Source organism: Pipistrellus hanaki (genome assembly GCF_964339955.1).
Source record: "Pipistrellus hanaki genome assembly, chromosome: 7".
NCBI classification, from domain to species: Eukaryota; Metazoa; Chordata; class Mammalia; order Chiroptera; family Vespertilionidae; genus Pipistrellus; species Pipistrellus hanaki.
In genome coordinates, this window is record NC_140509.1 from 54,811,017 (window position 1) to 54,829,933 (window position 18,917).

The following is an 18,917-nucleotide window of genomic DNA, read 5'->3' on the forward strand; positions in this document are numbered from 1 at the left end:
CATGGTGAATTGGCCCTTTTGTCTGATATTAGCATAGCTGCCACTGCTATCTTTTAGCTACCATTTGCATATTAATAGCCTTATCCTCTTACTTTTAGCCTGTATGTGTGTCCTTAGTTCTCAAGTTAGTCTCTTTTAGACAGCATATACTAGTTAGATCCTTTTAAAAAATTCTCTATCTTTTGTGGACTTCAATACACTTATTTATATTTAATGTAATTACTGATAGGAAAATACTGTTGTCATTTTGTTCATTGTTTTCTGTATGTTTTGTAGTTTTGACCATTTCCCCTCTTACCCCCTTCTCCTTTGTGTTTCATTTTTTTTTTTTTTTAAGTGACATGCTTTGATTTTCTTCTCATTTCCTTTTGTGTAAAATCTAGAGGTATTTTCTTTGGTTACCATGTGGATTATATAAAAAAAATCTTAGTCATGACAACTTGAATTGCATACAAAAACTCCACTCCTTTATCTCTGCCTACCCTCACTTTGTTATTGATGTCACAAATTATACTTTATTTTGTACCTATCAACATAGATTTGTAGTTTTGGTTTTTTTTTTTCCTTTGCCTTTAAAATTCTATACAAAAACTGAAAGTGGTAATTCAGGCATTGAGTTTATATTCTGTATTTCTTTATAGTTGGTTCCTAGATTTTTGTTTTAGATTGGAGCCATATTCATCTGTTCATATGCCTTGTGTACTTTGTTGAGATTTGGGGCTTGAAGAGGTGCCTAAAGCCTGGCTGGAAGCTCAACTTTACAAACTTTTTCTAGAGATGTATCTTCTCTGAGTTGGTGTGTGTGCTTCCATTCTAGGGAAGACAGCTGTCTTCATTTCCCTCACAGACTTGCCCTTGTTTCTTCTCAGGAACTGTTTCATTTTTGTATTCCTGTCTGTACTCTTTTGCACCCTCTGCTTAAAGAACTGTAGGCTCCCTGTTTTTCTAATGCACCTGTGCTCTCTTCTGTTTTCAGTGGCTTTCAACCAGCATACAAACCATACCACCACTCCCACTAACTGCAAGTCAGTGAGAATCGAGTCCCTCAAGCAACCTTCACACAGCCAGAATGTTACACACAAGTGCTTTCTGTCTTAAGGGAAGAGGCAGGGATTGGGAGTTTCCTCTCAATTGTGTCACACTGCTGAGCAGGGCAAGGGGCTATGATGAGCAAAATGCCAGACTTTTCAGTGCAGCTTCCTTCTGGCTTTGTGTTCACTTGGGTGTTGTAGTTTCCCAACTTGTTTCCAGAGTTTGGTCCTTATATTGTTGTTACCTTAGTGTCTCCATGGGGAATGAGGAGCTTCATGGATGATGTGACTCCCCACTCATCTATTGTATTCACTATCACAAATGGCCTGCCAGGCAGCTGAGAAGTTAGAAGCTAGTGGTTCCAGATTGTGAGAGGGATGTCCAACTGCTGGTTTAGGCCCGATCTCTATGGGATCAACACATCCCCGAAGGAGTCCCAGATTGGAGAGGAATGCCAGCTGGCCGGGCTAATGGACACTCCCCCCTCCCCTAGTATACGAATTTTGTGCACTGGGCCACTAATGCTATATAACGGGCCAATATGCTAATTAGACTAGACAGTGGAATGACCTTCAAGAATGATTAGTGGACGGGGCCAAGCCCCTTGCATGAATTTTGTGCATTGGGCCTCTAGTCAATGATAAGATAGAATCACTGATTAGCTGCATCCTGCATGCCCCCCACCCACTGGCATCGAACCATATCCTCATGGTTCAACCACTGAGCCATGCCAGCCAGGCCTAATCTCATTCTTATGAGAGAGACTGAATTAAGTTTGGCTTAATAAAAAAGTTCCCCAAATTTTACTCCAAAAACCTGATTTAAATAACAAAATCCTGGAAACATCAACCAGAAATATTTTCAGGATTATTTAAGAAAAAATTTTCCTCTTGTGGGGTGAGGGTTTTGATAGCCCATAAAGTATTCTATTTCACCTTCCCTTAATTATTTTGGAAACTATTAGATTATAGTAACATTAGAAATCCAGTGTTTAAAGAAAACATTCTGTGTAAGTAAGAGGAAGCACCTGTTAAACGGGAGGCATTGAAATAATTTTGTGTCACATACACGCCTTTATTACTTTAGGTATAAACATACTATTTTACTCATTAAAATTTTTATTCTGACTGTGGTTTATAAGTGATTATAAACTTAGATAATGCATTCAGTTGATTTTGTGATCACAATCTCTGTATTTTTAAGACAAAGCAGAATGAGTAAAAATTTAACTATATCTAGTGCACTTGTTAGTTTCACCTGCATTACTATGATGAGCAGCAGACAGAAGAGGGCAAAGGGAAATTCAATGGGTAGGACCATATATATATATACATTCCTGTAAAGGAACCATAAATGGACTTATATATGGTGAATAACCAACTTCTATTTAATTAGGGATAATCTTGTCTTCTTCCTAGGGCAGTGGTCAGCAAACTCAGTCAACAGAGCCAAATAACAACAGTACAATGATTGAAATTTCTTTTGAGAGTCAAATTTTTTAAACTTCTTCTAACACCACTTCTTCAAAATAGACTTTCCCAGGCTGTGGTATTTTGTGGAAGAGCCACACGTGGCCTATGAGTACAGTTTGGCAACCACGGTCCTAGGGTATATATCCTTGAAGGCAGGTATCACTTCTATTCAAAATTGTATCTTCCTACCCCCACACTCATATATTTGTAGGCAATAGACTGAGCTCAACAGTGTTGATTAAACTTAGAACTATTTCTAGTTGTTTGCCATTTTTTTTGTTATATAGTTACTCCCTAATAAGTCCTTGTTCCTAATAATTTTTAATAATTCTATTTGAACTCTAAAATATCTCAGTTCACAAGTTCAAGGCATGAGACCATACCAGCCATTTCCAAGATAAAAAAGTCTTACCTAAGATTCTGAAGGTCCACTTTTCTTTGAATTCTACAAAATAACTGAGTTTGCCATTTAATAGCAGTCTCTCATCTGATACAACATTATTTAAGTGTGAATCTACCCTGGCTAATAAAAGCAAATGAAACTCAGAATTGTTACTAAGTATGAAGTCATGACTTTTTAAAGAGATTAAGACAGCAAATAAAATTGGAGAAAAGTTATTCTTTATTGAAAAATACCAATAATACTGACAGACTTCAAAAGCAGTTCAGGCTTCCAGAATACAAAGTACTCAACACATTTTTTTCAAACCTGTTTGCATTTCACACAAACAGCATTTTTGTAAATCAAGTTTGATAACCTGACTGAAAATGTTTTCCAGCTTTATTATTTACGGAGTGTACATCTTTAAAGTGGGGTCAATGAGGTGGGCAGGAGCAGAATGCACCTGGGCTGTGCAGCAGACTATCGCCACATTGCCCACAACTCCCGGGCGGGCAACAAAAACACTGCACAAGATAGCTGCCCTCCAGTGTCAGAGGATCTTTAGAAACAGCATATCAAGAGATAGCTAGCTTTTCTTTTTCATTTACATTTAAGATTGCTTTTTGAAGGAAATCTTTAAGAATGACAGTGTAATTAATGTCATCCAATAACTGAATTAAAAAAAACTATAATGAAAGAATTGTACTGTTATCAAAACAGTCTTTGCTGAGCTATGAGTAATAATTCTATGCTTTAGATGCAACAAAATTAATACATACTATGCAAGTTTAATTTGAAACCACAAAAATTATGTATGTAGGCTCAGATAGTAGCAGTGTTCACTTTATTACTAATAGCTTAACTGGAACAGCCACTCTATTCATTCCACCAGCAGGAATAGCAGCACCAAGATCTAAAATTCTTTGTGTAAAAAGGCTTATGTCATTTTCCAAGTCCCATTCTTTGCATGCTCCAATTCTTGTTATCTTATTTAAAACATAAAAGCAACAGAATTTGGAGAGTTACTATTTGCTGTATTAAAACAGTTATACAGCATCTTGTACTTCAAAAAGCAAAACACTGTGAATGGCAACTCTTCTTCACAGCTCTAAACTTGAAGCTGCCAAGCATTCACTGCTCGTGCCAACAGTGGTATTTCCACAGTAAAATAGCAGAAACTAAAGGAATCGTGGCACAATGTATTTCTGAATTCTTTTATCCACCATTGGTCCTGGGTTAGAGCCTTCCCCCGTAGACTATCTCTGCTGGTTACTCCATCATCCTGAGTGAAGGGAAGGCATCAGGTCATATAGCGCGTAATGGCTCTCAGAGCGTAAAGGAGTTCGGCTTGCATCCTAGCTTCTATAAGAAGCAGATTAACATGAACCTGCATATAAAACATAACATTTAAGGTAAGGTTATAATCATTCACAATTAGTTTCTCAGTATGTCTAATAAATACCAAAAATCAAGTACATTTTCTGTGTCCCACTGAATAACTTAGAAGTCTTGGGTTTACTGACCAGAATATTAAGTTTTATTAAAAAATATTTTTATTTCAGAGAGGAAGAGAGTGAGATAGAAACATCAATGAGAGAAAATCATTGATCAATTGCCTTCTGCACACCCCCTTCTGGGGATCAAGGCTACAATTCTGGCAAGTGCCATGACCACCTGGTTCATAGGTCCATGCTCAACCACTAAGCCAAACCGGTTGGGCCAGAATATCAGTATTTTAAACAAAAGCTGATGCTCTTTTTGGGTAGTTGTTTTGTGCTTTTATTTATGTTTGATCACATCTCTTCTATATTTCAGAAAATCTAGACAGTGCTTTATTAAAATGTCAATTTCCCTAGTCAAATCATCATTCAATAAAGTCTATCTAAAGATGAATCAAAGACTAGACCAGATATTTCTAACAAAAAATTTTGTAAAGAGCTCTTATACAATAGTCTTCTCCTAAGTAGTGACATCCATGACAACATTTCAAGATGGGCCAGATCACCTGTCTTTATTTTTTCACTCCGTACCAGGAGGTTCTCTCCCAAGTGGTATGTGAGGCAGCTGTGCTGGAATGTTTTCTGGGTTGGTAGAGGTGATGGAAAGATTTGAGATGCTTTAGATTAGGTGAAGGAGAATAAGAACCACTAAGTTAGAGTAAATAATACACAGCAGAGGCATACCTTCTCGGAGTGCTTGAACTGCCTCCAGAAGCTATCATACATTCTTTTGGTAACCTTTTCAGGAGTGCAAACAATGGTTTTGATATAAACTTTAAAGCTACGATCCAACAGCTGGTTAATTTCACCATAGTCATAGTCATCATATCTATTAAAAGACAAAGTGAGAATTATATAAGATATTTTCTTCTTAGAAAAGTACAGAAACCACTAATAAATGCTACATTCTTTTCCCCTCTTTGTGTAGGCAGCTGTCCCCCCAAATAAAAACTTTACAATGTTTAAATGGGAGTGGATTAGTGAGTAGAAATGGATAAGAAACAGAAGTTAGGGAGAGGAACAAAAAATTTGCCAGTGCCTGAACAACAGTATATATTTACAATTATGAATAAGCAACCATACTAAGGTACAAATTCTAGAAACAGTTTATGAATATTGCTGAAATTAATCACACAATATTTGTTATTGGTACTATTACATGATATATAAATTGTAATTCACTTGTGTAAATAAAATAATTATTGTAGAATTCTTTTTCTCATGTTCCCAAGATCCTGGGGTTATATGATAAAAAAAAGGGGGGGGGGGGGGAAACGGGATGTAGTCCAGAGGAAAGATGGTCTATATACGGCCTCACAGTGTCTACTGCACTTAGGAGACACTGTTCTGATTTAAACCAAGATTGTCAAAGGCTGTAGTGTATGCTCTACCCCACTAAGTGATGATTTCTAGAACACCCAAGGACTAAAATTTCCTGTTTGTTTTTCAGTGGAAAAGGGAGAAAATTCTTACAAAGCTCGTCCTACCCATTAAGGAAGTTAAAGTTAATAGCTAAAACAATCAAAGTGCTGTTGCACAGAGTTTGTGTGCATATGTCAGAAAGCAGTATTAATAGCTGCACTCTCTGTATAACATAACATAATAATGTGGCTGAATACCTAAGAGTCAGGACATGAACACTTCACACTTTGATGTACCATGGGAGTAGGGAGTAGCTTTTGAAGGAGCTTGAGAATAGCCAGAGGGGTACTACTATGAGGGTACTAAGTTCCAAGAAGGTAGAAATGTAAGTGTATCGGGAAATAGATAATACCTGCCCTCCCTCCTTTTCCCTGGAAGCATCTTGTCAATGTCCCTAATTCTCCCTCCTGCCTAGTTAAGAAAGAGGAAACAAACCAAGCTGTTATAAATTGGTTCTCTGAAATATAAGCATAAAAATAAGCTACTGGAGAAGGGATTGTTTTGAGCTTGTGTGTCTGTGTGCATGTGTTCCAAGTACCTGAATAATTTAGTCCAATGGAAAATACCTCTTTGTAAACATAAGAAAACAGACTAACCTTATTCCAAACATGCAGTGAATATAGTTCCAAATAGCCCGTCTGAGCATTGAGGTATCAACATCTTTGTGCATTGCCATTGTATTGTAAGTAAGATTGTAAGCAATGTGAAATTTTTCATCAATCAACTGTCCCACATCTGGATAAAGGCGATTTACCAAAGAATAACCATGGTCTTCCCAGCAATAGTCCTAAATACAGAGAATAGAATAAAAGTGAATAATTAAAATGTGGCCAAGTATTATCCTATGTCTAGCAATCGGCAGTGTGGTAAGGTTATTGTTAGTTGGAATCCACTGCCATTCCAGTACATCCCTAGCTCTCAGCTTCACTCCAGCCAGATATTTTCAATTTCGATGCTACAACATACTAAAGGTTATATTTATTATTCAGTCAGTTTAAAAACCAGTGTACTCTCTTCCTCTTACACATAGGCCAATGTTGTCAGCTTTCTCTGTCTCCTCTCTCAGCATCGGAGGAGCCCTCTATCTCCTCTTCCATCACTGCACCTATCCAAATGGTCCTCAAGTTTTATTTTGAAATATCCATCATTCATTCCTTTTCCTCCTGCTTCATCTTTTGACTCAGACCTGTTTACTGGGTCTTCTAGTTACTGGGTCTTCTAGTTAGATTTTCCACATTAAATTTCCCTGCTTCCTACCTCAAACAAAACTTAAAGCCCCCACTTCTATGCTGTTTCCATATTTATTTTCCCAAAACACCTCTTTGATACCATGAAATTACTCTGGTCAAAACCTACAAGCCTGATCAATTTCCCACTAGTCTGAAGTAGGAACCCTTTGTTTAAAGCTCACCCTGCCAGTTTCTCTGTCTTCCTCACTCACTATATCCCTTAACCTAAGCTCAATAATTGCTCAATTACTGTCCTCTGCATATAATGCCCATGCTTTTGGACCATTCAATCATCTCAATTCCTAATCTCCCTCCACAAAATGTCCAGTCCTCCTCATTGCTTTAATTCTATTTCATGATACAATTTCACTATCAAGTAGAAACACTATAACTTCCTTGTGTCTATTTTTATTCCCTTAAATAATCTTAGTTCCTTGAGCAAAGAAATGAAATCTTATAGTTCTCAAGCATTTTCATAATCCTGGCAAACTAGTTATTACTTAACACAGGTCCCTCAAAATATGGAAAAGTTTGGAATATCAACTCACCTGAATTAAATATTTACCTAAATTAAATATTTATACATTATTTTAAAATACCTTTTAAATACAGTAATTTCTACTGATGGGCTAGAAGTAGTCTTATAAAACTAAAGCACAGAATAGGTAAATATTTGCTAACTGATGATTGTCAACTTTTATTCTGGTACTAGGGGATACAGCTACTGTTGCTTCTAACATATGCTTGCAAAACATTTAGCACAGTGCCTCCTGCAAAACAAAAAAAGAGAAAGGCTGGTACCCTGGAGGACCACCAGTTCCTTATGTTTCCATGGACAGAAGGGCACTGGGGAAATTTACTGTGTATTTCAAAGTTAATTATTTGGGAGGTAAAAAAAATGGGCCCATCAACAATAATTCTATTCCCAACATCACTAACTTTATTCACTGAGAGATAGCTGTTAAGTAATTTTGGAATTTTTATTTATGTGAATCCCCCCAAAGTTTAAATATAAAATCCTCAAAAATTGTCATTGCCTCAAATAACATTCAGTTCATATTTTAAAGGGATTTGGGATACTGTAATTGTCATGTTTTATTTTCTTTGGTATCTGTATTTAAATACATCTTTCACCTCTGACTTTCTCATCCCTTTCCCTCCACCTACATATAATGCTTGATATGCTGAGGATGTTTCTCTTGTCATTCCGGATTGGTGCTTATCAGGGCAGAAATAACCTCATTTTAAATTGAGGTTCAGTAGGAAGGGGGAGAAAAACCAATGCTAGCTACATTTAAATATAACTGTTATTGTTTAGTTATATTAGAACTTTGAGTTTTTATGCAGCATCTAGGAATATAACCACCACTGTAATTTTGTTTTATGGGTGAATGTGTTTTGAATTCTGAGCCACTGGTTTATGAACTTTAATAATATACACACCTTTAACAGTAGAATAAATATATCTAAGGGAACTGCCTTAGGAAAGTTATTCTGCAACATTTTATACTTCTCAAATCCACGTGGCTCTTTAAGTAAAATTGAGTTATTATGTATTAATATTAGTATGTGTATAAAATACGTTGCAATTTTACCTGGACTCGAAATGTTGGAACATGCATCCCATGTCTAGAGAAATCCTTATAGCCATAGCTAGTATCCTCAAAGTGACGAGATATATCTCTTGCTGGTGTAACTTCATCATCATCTGAAATAATTACAAAAACTACTGAAAACTTTAAAAAAAAATAGGATGCTAGTTAAAATTCATTTTACCAACAAGTAAAAATAGTTTGATAACCTTTTCTTGGGCCCTGAGTAACCAATATCAACTAAAATAGTCTTAAGACTATAAAGAGAAGTAGCTCACTTGCCAGTAAGTGGAATATATTAAAAGCATACAGTAGGTCCTCTGGTTACGCTGGAGATCCATTCCTACGGCGTGATTTTCACCGTAAGTTGGAACACACATAAGCACCTATGCCATTCACATGGAGCACATACACAGTAGTAATGAAGTAATGAAATGACTGGTTGAACAATTAGAAAAATTTAAAAGAAAACAATTCCTGACCTTTACTTTTGGTAAATAATAAAAAACATAAAGCTCATATGTACATACGTTGAAATGACGGAACTTTTTTTTATAAACAAATGGGAGATGGCGATGTAACCACGAAACAACGTATGTTGAGTTCAACATAACCCGAGGACTGTCTGTATTTATGTAATAAAGAGCTAATATGCTAATAGTTGTGACACACTCACAAGTAATGACTATTCAACAGGAGGCTGCAGGTGTGGTGTGGGGTGGAGACAGGGCAGAAGCGGGGAGATGCCTGGAGGAGGCAGGACCATCCCATGGCGGGAGGGTGGGGGTGGGGGTGAGAGCCCATAGCGGCCCTCTCACCAGTCCTTTGCCACCCACTCAGTTCGCCGGCTGCCCACCTGACAGGGGAAGGAGTGCAGTGTGCACACTGCCAGGAAGTGGTGCTTGAAACTCTGCAGCAAGTATGAGGCTTCCATGCTCTCTCTCGCTCTCTTCCAGAGCCATGATGGGGCGAAAGAGGGGAGGCACCCAGAGGAGGCGGGATCAGCCTAAGGCAATTCATGCGACCGAGGGCGGGGCTTGAAGTAACCAGAGAAGGCTGGAGGGGTTGGAAGTGGGGCCAGGCACACTGGTGCTCTGGATGGAGAGGTTAGGGCGTCAAGGTGGGGCGGCAGGGCTGCACAATTTCACACACCGGATCACTAGTCTGTTATTAAAAAAATACTCATGGTTGAATTATTTATACTTTTATCCAGGCTCATTCTCCCTCCATCTCCAGTTTATAGATACTTGGTTCTACTTAAAAGTATGTATTCAAAGTATGAATATCCTTTTGGATAATCTTTTTGGTAATAACAAATCAGCTTGTTCTAAACTTTGGCACTGGTACTATTTTTTTTTTACTATTAATGTCCTATAATATATAATACTAGCAGCCCAATGCATGGACTTGTGTACCAGTGGGGTCCCTTGGCCTGGCCTGCGTAGTGCACGATAGGGGCCAGGGAGGGACCACAGGAGGTCTCCAGGGCATGCAGTGCCAGTCTCACCCAGTCCAGATCGGCCAGACCCCAGCAATAAGCTAACCTACTGGTTGGAGCGTCTATCCCCTGGTGGTCAGTGCACATCATAGTGACTAGTCAAATGACTGGTCGGACACTTAGAATACTAGGCTTTTATCATATAGGAGGATTATTTCTCTAATAGCACAAAGGTTTTAAAATGGTAAATGAAGAAAAGAAGTATGTGTGATCATTTTTACAATGTTTCATGTACTGTTCTAAACCTTTCTGAACTATCTTTAAGACTTGATGAGATTATAGTTTCAAGTAACTAGAAACAAAACTTTTCCTCAAGGAAAAACAAGCTTACAGGCATACTTCATTTTTTATACTTCACAGATCATGAATTTTCTTACAAATTGAGGGCAAGACCCTTCACCAGCAAAAATACTGTGATTCACGTTATTGTGACACTTTATTGTGGTGGTCTGGAACTAAACTCTCAGTATCTCTGAGGTATGCCTGTATATAAATTAATTTTTTCAAATGTCCTTCCACCTAGTCTAGTGCTCTTTTCACTATAACTTCCTTTTCTTTATTTATAAGCAGGAATAACTATGCAATAGTCTCTAAAAGAAAAGACATGTTTGGATTGATGTTTAACAACTTAAATATTCTCTCTCAAAAAAAGTTGGGCTCTCTTTTGTAAGCTATAGAAATTTAATCAGCATGTCACAGTTGTTTTTACCTGAAGAGAAGACAAACATGCTCTCTCTTTTTTCTATTTCAAAACGTGAGGCCATCTCTTCCTGACTTGCCTCTTCTTCATCTCGACATTCCTGTAATTGCCTCATCTTTTCCATGAGGGCTTCGACCTCAAAGAAGGAATCACTTATCTGAAGAGAAAATACAATTAATGTTTCTTACACTAGTCAGAGGATGAAATTTTTGAATTTTAACAGAATATAGGAAAAATAAATCTTATAATTTTAGTACATCTAAGTAAATCGAAAATTGGTTTTGGTCTGTTACAGAGATATGCAGATTTTAAACTATAAGAGAAAAATTACTTTAAGAATACATTCTAATGTGTTTTTTTTACCTTAGAAAATTATCAATGTCATCACTGTTAAGATTAAATTTTAATTTTTTAAAACCTACTTGTCAATTTAAGACAGAAATGGATATTTTAAAAGTTAATTTTTATTTACTCTATCAGTTTAAACAAAAAGTATAAGTGGTTTTGCATATTGTCAACATGTTTTATCATCTCTAAATTACAATAATCAGCCCTATCTTTCCAATTTACCAATTACTGGTAAGAATGAAACATGTCCTTTATAGGGCTGGAGTTGTCCACCTGATCTCTGCAAATGGGGCTGGCAGCTGTCACTTGCTGGGATGACTACAGCAGGGGCATGTTTGTAATGACAGGTCTGATACTAGAGGAATGGCCAAATGGTCTTAAACCAGCCTAACAATTTATACTTCTATACCCTGCTACACCCTTACTATGAAAGCTGGATCCAATCTGTGGAATTTATACCTTATAAAACATAGTAAGAAACCTTAACATTTAAATCTCAGTGTTCAAATGTAAAATCAGTGTTTCCCCTTTATAAACTCCTTTGGCCACGAATGTTCTTCCCCCTCTCTTCTGGCTTACACCCATTGGTCCTTCAGGTGTCAGGTTACATGCTTCTCTCCTTATTCTCAAATAGCACTCTGCTCTTTCCTTCAGAGAGTGAATCAGTTTGTAATGGTTATTGCATGATAATGGTTTAATGCCTGCTTCCTTAAGACCAAACCTTTATGAGGGAAGGAGGCCTGTCTGTTTAATTTATTAGTATATTTTCAGCATAGTGCCTGGCATATAGTATTCAAGAAATATTTGTTGCAGAATGACTGTCAGGTTAAGTCTATGTTAAGAGAAAAATACTATATACTTTTTTGGGGGTACTTATTTTCTTATGATTCCAACAGTTACAACAAAGTACCATTCCTGAACTAAGTACTTTCTCTCATAATTATCATGATGGAAAGTGTTCCTATGATGTATTGATGATTCTTCTGATTTATATCTCTCCATAATTATTCCAGAGACAGGATTAGTAGCCAAACAAAAATTTAAAAAACTGAAAAGGGATTGTGTTGCTTAAGAGAAAGACCCAAGATGTGTTTTTTTTGGTGTGTGTGTGTGGGTGTGTTTTTAATTAAGGTCTCTATCAACTCACATTACCCCTTTATTATGTTAATTTGTTTATCCATTTTCCTCTAAAATAGAGATAAGAAACAATATATTTTAATATTAACATGTTGATATTATATGAGGAAATTATTTTTGGTTTGTAAGTTATATCAAATTACTGTCAAGTCCAGCAAGTCTGGCCTATAAATCTTCTAAAAGCCAACTCAACACCTGAAAATAGGAAGCTTATCTACTACAGAAAACTTTTCTAATATTTCACTATGTTTTTAATAGAAGGATCACTAAAAACAATCAAATACTTTTCTTTAGCCTCGTACTTTATCAAATACCCATTTTGCATAACCATTATCAAATACCCATTTTGCATAACCATTCTTATTCTTTTTGCCTACTTTCCTATGTAATATTTGTCCTACCCAATTAAGCAGCTGGTTTACTGGGGGTGGGAGGGTGGGGCGTGGAGGAGGTGATCCAGAGCAGATTTTCATGGCTGACCTGCTTCTCTCCCATAATGCTCATATATGATTTTTAAAAAAGTAGGCAAGAGCAATAATACAATTTCCAAGCATCCTAGCAACTGATATACTCTCCCTTAGACCATCTCTTAACTTCTAAGCTTTGATAAATTATCACTGGTCTTATACAGATCTATAATGTGAACCCAACTAGTCCAGAGAGGATGACAATGGTAGTCTTAGGCTTTGTCAGCAAAGCATGCTGATCAACCTTGGGAAAATGATTTTCCTTCATGTGCTGATCTCACTGTATGTAATTTAGCACCTGAAAAATACCAAGTGCTATTCTAGACCTGTTATCTCTTTAGAGACATTTCATTTAAATCAGAAGCCAGCCTGTGTCTTTTGTCCAGCAGGGAAGAAAAGGATGTGATTGGCATTAGGAAGTCACTATCACCATGTAGCACTATTCTCAACCTCCTCTCACTACAATAGCTCTTCAGTACTAGTTGGCTCTGATGGGGCACATGCTGGTGGCCCCTAATCCTAAAATTACTCAAACATAACTTCCTAAATGGTCTTATAAACTTGTATATCCCTTAGTACTGGACTAATGCTGGGTATTTGGAGACAGTCAATAAATACTTGCTGAATGAACAGATATAGAGACCCAATGGAAAACAAAACAAAAACCAAACAAACAGCAATTATTGAAATTAGAAATTAGTCTTATGATAATCACATAACAAGATAAGAGACTTACCGAAACATTTCCTGCTGAGTTGACCTGATTCTCTTCCACACTGTGATTGCCATTTGTAATGTCACAGATGCAGTAGTTATTAACAGAAGGAGGTCTGAATGTGTGGCCACCATCACAATGAATTTCTGGACTGATTCCACAGCCAAATGTGAACGAGGCAAGAGAATGATAGTGTGTGAGTAGAACTACTGCATGAACCAGTTCTGCAAGGGACCAGCTGTGCTCTTCAGCTTTTAAAAGTTGCTTGGGGAAGAGGAAAGGGGGAAAGAATATTTTAATATTGGAGTATGGTGTTGATGAAAGTATATAGTTCATCTTGGTATTTAATCCATTGAAAACAGAATTAATCAGTGTACAAAATTTTGCATAAAATTACATTTGAGACATGTAGACCCAGAATTTGCTAATTTTTATGAACTGTGTTCACCAATAGAGCTTAATATGATAATTATACATTATCATTTTTATTTTCTGAAATCCTGATTTAAAAATATAATAGAATGTATTTTGCAATAAAAGCATATTAAAACCAGTTGCCTTATTTCAGATACTAGGTTGTTCAAAGTTTCAAATCCAATATAATCTATGTCTTTTAAGGAAACTACTGTATAAAATATACTTTTTGTTTGTTGTTGGTTTAGATTATTATCAGCCTCCTCAAGGAATTTTTAAGGTAGTGGTTTGTACAACTTGACAGAATATTCCTAAATTACATTTTAAAAATTATGATCAAAGTCTATAACTCTCCAGAGTCTTACAATCTGTGTCCCTCCTACTCCATAATCTTGTATAATTTTTTATTATTATACTAAACAATATTGTATTAATTATATTCAAAGCTTGTATCGTATTAATTATATTCAAAGCTTGTATCTTCTTGATGTTAATTATGTAACAGTATCTAAAATATTCTACAAAAACATATATTTAAAAGTATCTACCATGCAGTAGAAATTTTTAGAGAATGCCAATCTACTTTCCTTCTATTATATATTTTTATTGATTTCAGAGAGGAAGAGAGAGAGAATCATTGGCTGTCTCCTGCATGCCCTACTCTGGGGATCGAGCCCACAACACAGGCATTCCCCGTTGGGGAATCAAACCATGATCTCTTGGTTTATAGGTCAACACTAAGCCATTCTATTATCTTTATTAATAAATAGAAGCAGAAGGAAGTAGTTTAAGATGGTATTTTTAAAAGATAGAAAACAAGATGCCACTTCACAGTTATCAGAATGGCTAAAATCCAAAACACTGATAACACCAAATGCTGGCCAGGATGAAGAGCAGTAAGAATGCTCATTAACTGCTGGTGGGAATGCAAACTGGTACAGCCACTTTGGAAGGAAGACTGTTTATCACAAAGCTAAACATAGGCTTAATATACAATCCCAATCCAGCAATCACTCAAATTATTACCCAGTTGAGTTTAAAACTTATGTCCATCAAAAACCCTTGCCGGGACTGGTTTGGCTCAATGGATAGAGAGTCGGCTTGGGGACTGAAGGGTCCCGGGTTCGATTCCGGTCAAGGGCATGTACCTTGGTTGCAGGCATATCCCCAGTAGGGGGTGTGCAAGAGGCAGCTGATCGATGACTCTCTCATCGATGTTTCTAACTCTCTGTACAAAATCAATAAAATATATTAAAAAAAACAAAAACAAAAAAAAAACAAAAAACACCCTTCACACGAATGTTTATAGCAGCTTTATTCACAATTGCCCCAAACTGGAAGTAATCAAGATGTCCTTCAATAGGTGAATGGATAAATGGTGGTACACCCATACACAGGACCATTTTTCAGCAATAAAAATGAGTGCCCTGGCCAGTGTGGTTCAGTTGGTTGAGCACTGTCTGTGCACCAAGAGGTCTTATGCCTGGGTTGTGGGCTTGATTCCCCAAAAGGGTCTATGCAGGAGGCAGCTGATCATCAATGTTTCTTTCTCTCTAAAATCAATAAACTATTCTTTTTTTTTTTTTTTTTTAAAGAGCTATAAAGCCATTTAAAGGCAAGTAGGAACCTTAAGTACACACTGATAAATAAAAGAAGCTAGTCCGAAAAGGCTACATACAGTACCGTATGATTCCAACTACATGACATTCTGGAAAAGGCAACAGTAAAAAGATCAGTGGTTGCAGGAGTTTAGGGGGAAGGAGAAATTGAACAGGGGACTTTTAGAGCAGTGAAATTATTCTGTATGAAATTATAATGGTGGATACATGACATTATGCATTTGTCAAAACCCATAAAATTATACAACTCAAAGAATGAACCCAAATGTAAATATAGTTAAGTTTATATCAATACTGATTCATCAATTACATAAAATGCACCATACTAATAATCCTAGATGTTAATAATAGAAGGTATGTGTATTCCGGGAAGTTTGAGGAGATAAAATTTGGGAAGTCTGACACTTTTCTATAAACCTAAAACCTAAAAAGAGTCTATTGAAAAAAATATTTTTTTTGTGGTAAACACACAATACAATATACAAATGATATATACCTGAAACCTGTATAATTAATCAACGTGACCCCAATTAAGTTCAATTAAAAATTTTTAATGGCCCCTAGATATATTACTTTACTACTTACCTCAATGTGTTCTTTAGTAATAAGCCAAGGTCTATGGGCTAGCAATTTGTTAAGTTCTCCCAAATTTTGTAGTTTTTGAGGAGCATTCTCTAAGCCATTAAGCCACTTGGAGTCCCCACCAACATGAAGGAAATCATTTACATGGAGGTTCACTAAGTAGGAGCACTGATGTCTTGCTGCAGCCTTAACAGAAAACAAAAGATTATTCTAACTATAATAAAATCTTGAACTACAAATCCTTTTTTTTATAATGTTCAAAACAGCTAATTAAATTTTTTGGTTAGTGTATTTCAAATTTTCCTAAACTACAGAATGAAGCTTTCATATAAAGTTTTTAAAAATTCATATACCATAGAGAGCACCTCAGAAATATTCCAAGAACAAAAAATATCTGATAAAACTATTTGAACATTAGAAACTTCACTTACATACCAACTTTTAAAATTCAGATTAAGAAGAAACTTTAATTAGCACCACTTATATCAGTGTGAACTATTTATATTAGTGAAACATATTTTAGTTTATTCTTAAAAGTATGTAAATACATGTTTCTTCTTGTTATACTTGAGAGCATACTTATTTGGAAAGAGGAAAAACAGACTCTACCTAACAGGAAGCCAATAAGAAGTCACAATATATGTATTTATCCCTATGTTTAAAGTATTAACCATTTCTTAAAAAGATTAATAAAGCAGGCAGAATTTTTCATTGAATGTTCACAAACCATTATTCCAATGTAGTGCCGGTAATGCAGGGGTAATGGCCCGTCCATTTGCAGTAGATAGTGTTGAGTTTTTAAGAAACTTTCCAAATACTGTGGGTGAAAAACCATCACTAAAGTAATGTTATCCAAACGACCCAAAGCAGCAAAAGAATCTGCAAATAAAGTATGCATTTGTGCGTCTTCACTCCCCACCTGAAGAATCTGTATAAAAGAGAGAAAACCAGAATAACATAAATTGTAAATTGGTGTTAAAGAAAATATGCAAGCACTGCATTCTAAGTATCATCTAGAAGCAGATTAAATTTGGCTTAAGAGAAGAGAGGGGTTACAAATTTAACTCAACTGGCAGCAGACAGAAGAACAGTCACATATTATATAGAAGGGAATGAACATTAAAGGCCATCCAGAAAGCCTGCTTGCAGACCTATTCCGAATCCAGATACAGAAGCATATTTAGATTATCAAACTTGCAAAGCTTGCAAACAGTACTAAAGCTTTTCCTTATAACAATGCCTACTCTCACTCAATTTAAGGAGAATCAAAACTGACTAATAGCAAACATCTGTAAACAAAGCCTAGGAGTAATTACATACTTAAAATTAAAGATCCAATCGAGCACTGGTACCAACCTGTGGAGATGGTCAAGACCAAGTAACTCAGCTCTGGACATGCCTAAATAATATCTAAATATAATCAGATGGATTATCATTGGTCAAAACAAGTCTTGCCTTTCCTTGATTAAATATGGGTGTTAGAAATACTAGAAATCAACATGACTACAACAGCTTTCTAATCCCACAGACTCACTGACAAAGCATGATTAATTGTGTCAACTTTGCGTAAAACATGTTGTTGACTAATAATAACAACTGTTCAGATACCAAGATGTAGGTCATGGAAGTTTTTCCTTAAAAGCACACAGTTCACTATGTACTTTCACAAACAACATACCTCTTTTTCTGGGATAAATCTGCTTGGTCCGTGTTCCAGTGGTCGAGGAATTCTAATTCCAAGTTCCTAGAAAAGAAAATTACACCATCTCAGGCCTCCAGCAGTAAACAGCATGAACTGAAGCTACAGGAAAGGGGAAAAACAACCAGTTGAACAGAGACAGGCTTGTTTTGGTGGTTTGCTTTCATGGTCATATATACATACCAACCCTTCTGTTTGCATCACATAGCTGACAACAGCTTACAATATGACTCTGACTAAAAACAATGAAACCTGTTTCACTTAAACCAGAGTTTTGCATAAAGTACTTGGCAAAATGTCTAGAACAGAAAGTTCAGTACATAGCAGCCAACCCTGTGGATTGTCAGTGATACAAAATAAGACCAATGTGTTTGTACATCTAAAATACAACCAACCAAAATATCAATTCTCGTGCATCTTTTCAGGAAATGAAAAAGCAGTAACCCCTACCTAGATGTCTTAAACTAAAAGAAGTATTATTATTACATCTACAGTAATGGTTTACAATAAGGGCAGAAATATTGTGAAAAATAAAGTTATTTAAATCTACAAAAGAGAAAGTAATGCAGGACATGTTTTCTCTATGGTTGAATAAAAGCAATTTTAGAGAAATTAATTTTATTTGTGAGCCTTAAATTAAGTTTTTTATCTGCCATCAACCTTGCTTATATTTTAGGCAAGCTCAAGTAATTGAGAAATAAATGTTTTGGTGGGGGTTTTTTTGCTTTTTGATAAAGTGAATCTAGAATCCTGTACCTGGAATTCAGAATTCTATACCTTATGTTATAATGAAGTGTGATTAACAGAAACTAAAAATTTACTGTTAAGGCTTCCATTCCCCCGCCCCCCAATACAGTGTGTTTATAGAAACCAAATAAAAATAATTCAACCTTATTATTTTTTTAAGGCTCATCAATCTGGTCTCTAACAAAAACTTCTTAGCATTTTAACAACTAAAGATTAACCCTTGCTTAGGTACAAATTACATTACATACAAAATTACATACAAATAGCATTTCTATCAATACTGCTTCAAAAAGTCCTTCATGATATAAACCAGATGCTTTCCTTTTAAAGAAAAAAGGGGCGGGAGGGTTAGAGGAGGACATG

The 18,917-nt window shown here is 36.1% G+C and overlaps 1 protein-coding gene across 2 annotated transcripts in view; it reads right to left on the minus strand.

Annotated features, from left to right (window-relative positions):
- Positions 1-3,108: 3,108 nt before the first annotated feature.
- The window catches only part of SESN1 (sestrin 1), an 82,045-nt gene continuing 66,236 nt past the window's right edge, over positions 3,109-18,917 (minus strand). For both annotated transcript variants that reach the window (XM_084890541.1, XM_084890542.1), the window contains exons 2-10: positions 17,787-17,852; positions 16,836-17,036; positions 16,112-16,294; positions 13,515-13,757; positions 10,836-10,983; positions 8,632-8,744; positions 6,404-6,594; positions 5,070-5,214; positions 3,109-4,273 (exon numbers count right to left, since the gene is read on the minus strand). In XM_084890541.1, the coding sequence (XP_084746667.1) occupies positions 4,187-4,273; positions 5,070-5,214; positions 6,404-6,594; positions 8,632-8,744; positions 10,836-10,983; positions 13,515-13,757; positions 16,112-16,294; positions 16,836-17,036; positions 17,787-17,852 (1,377 nt within the window). In that variant the 3' untranslated portion in view covers positions 3,109-4,186. The remainder of the gene's footprint in view (positions 4,274-5,069; positions 5,215-6,403; positions 6,595-8,631; positions 8,745-10,835; positions 10,984-13,514; positions 13,758-16,111; positions 16,295-16,835; positions 17,037-17,786; positions 17,853-18,917) is intronic.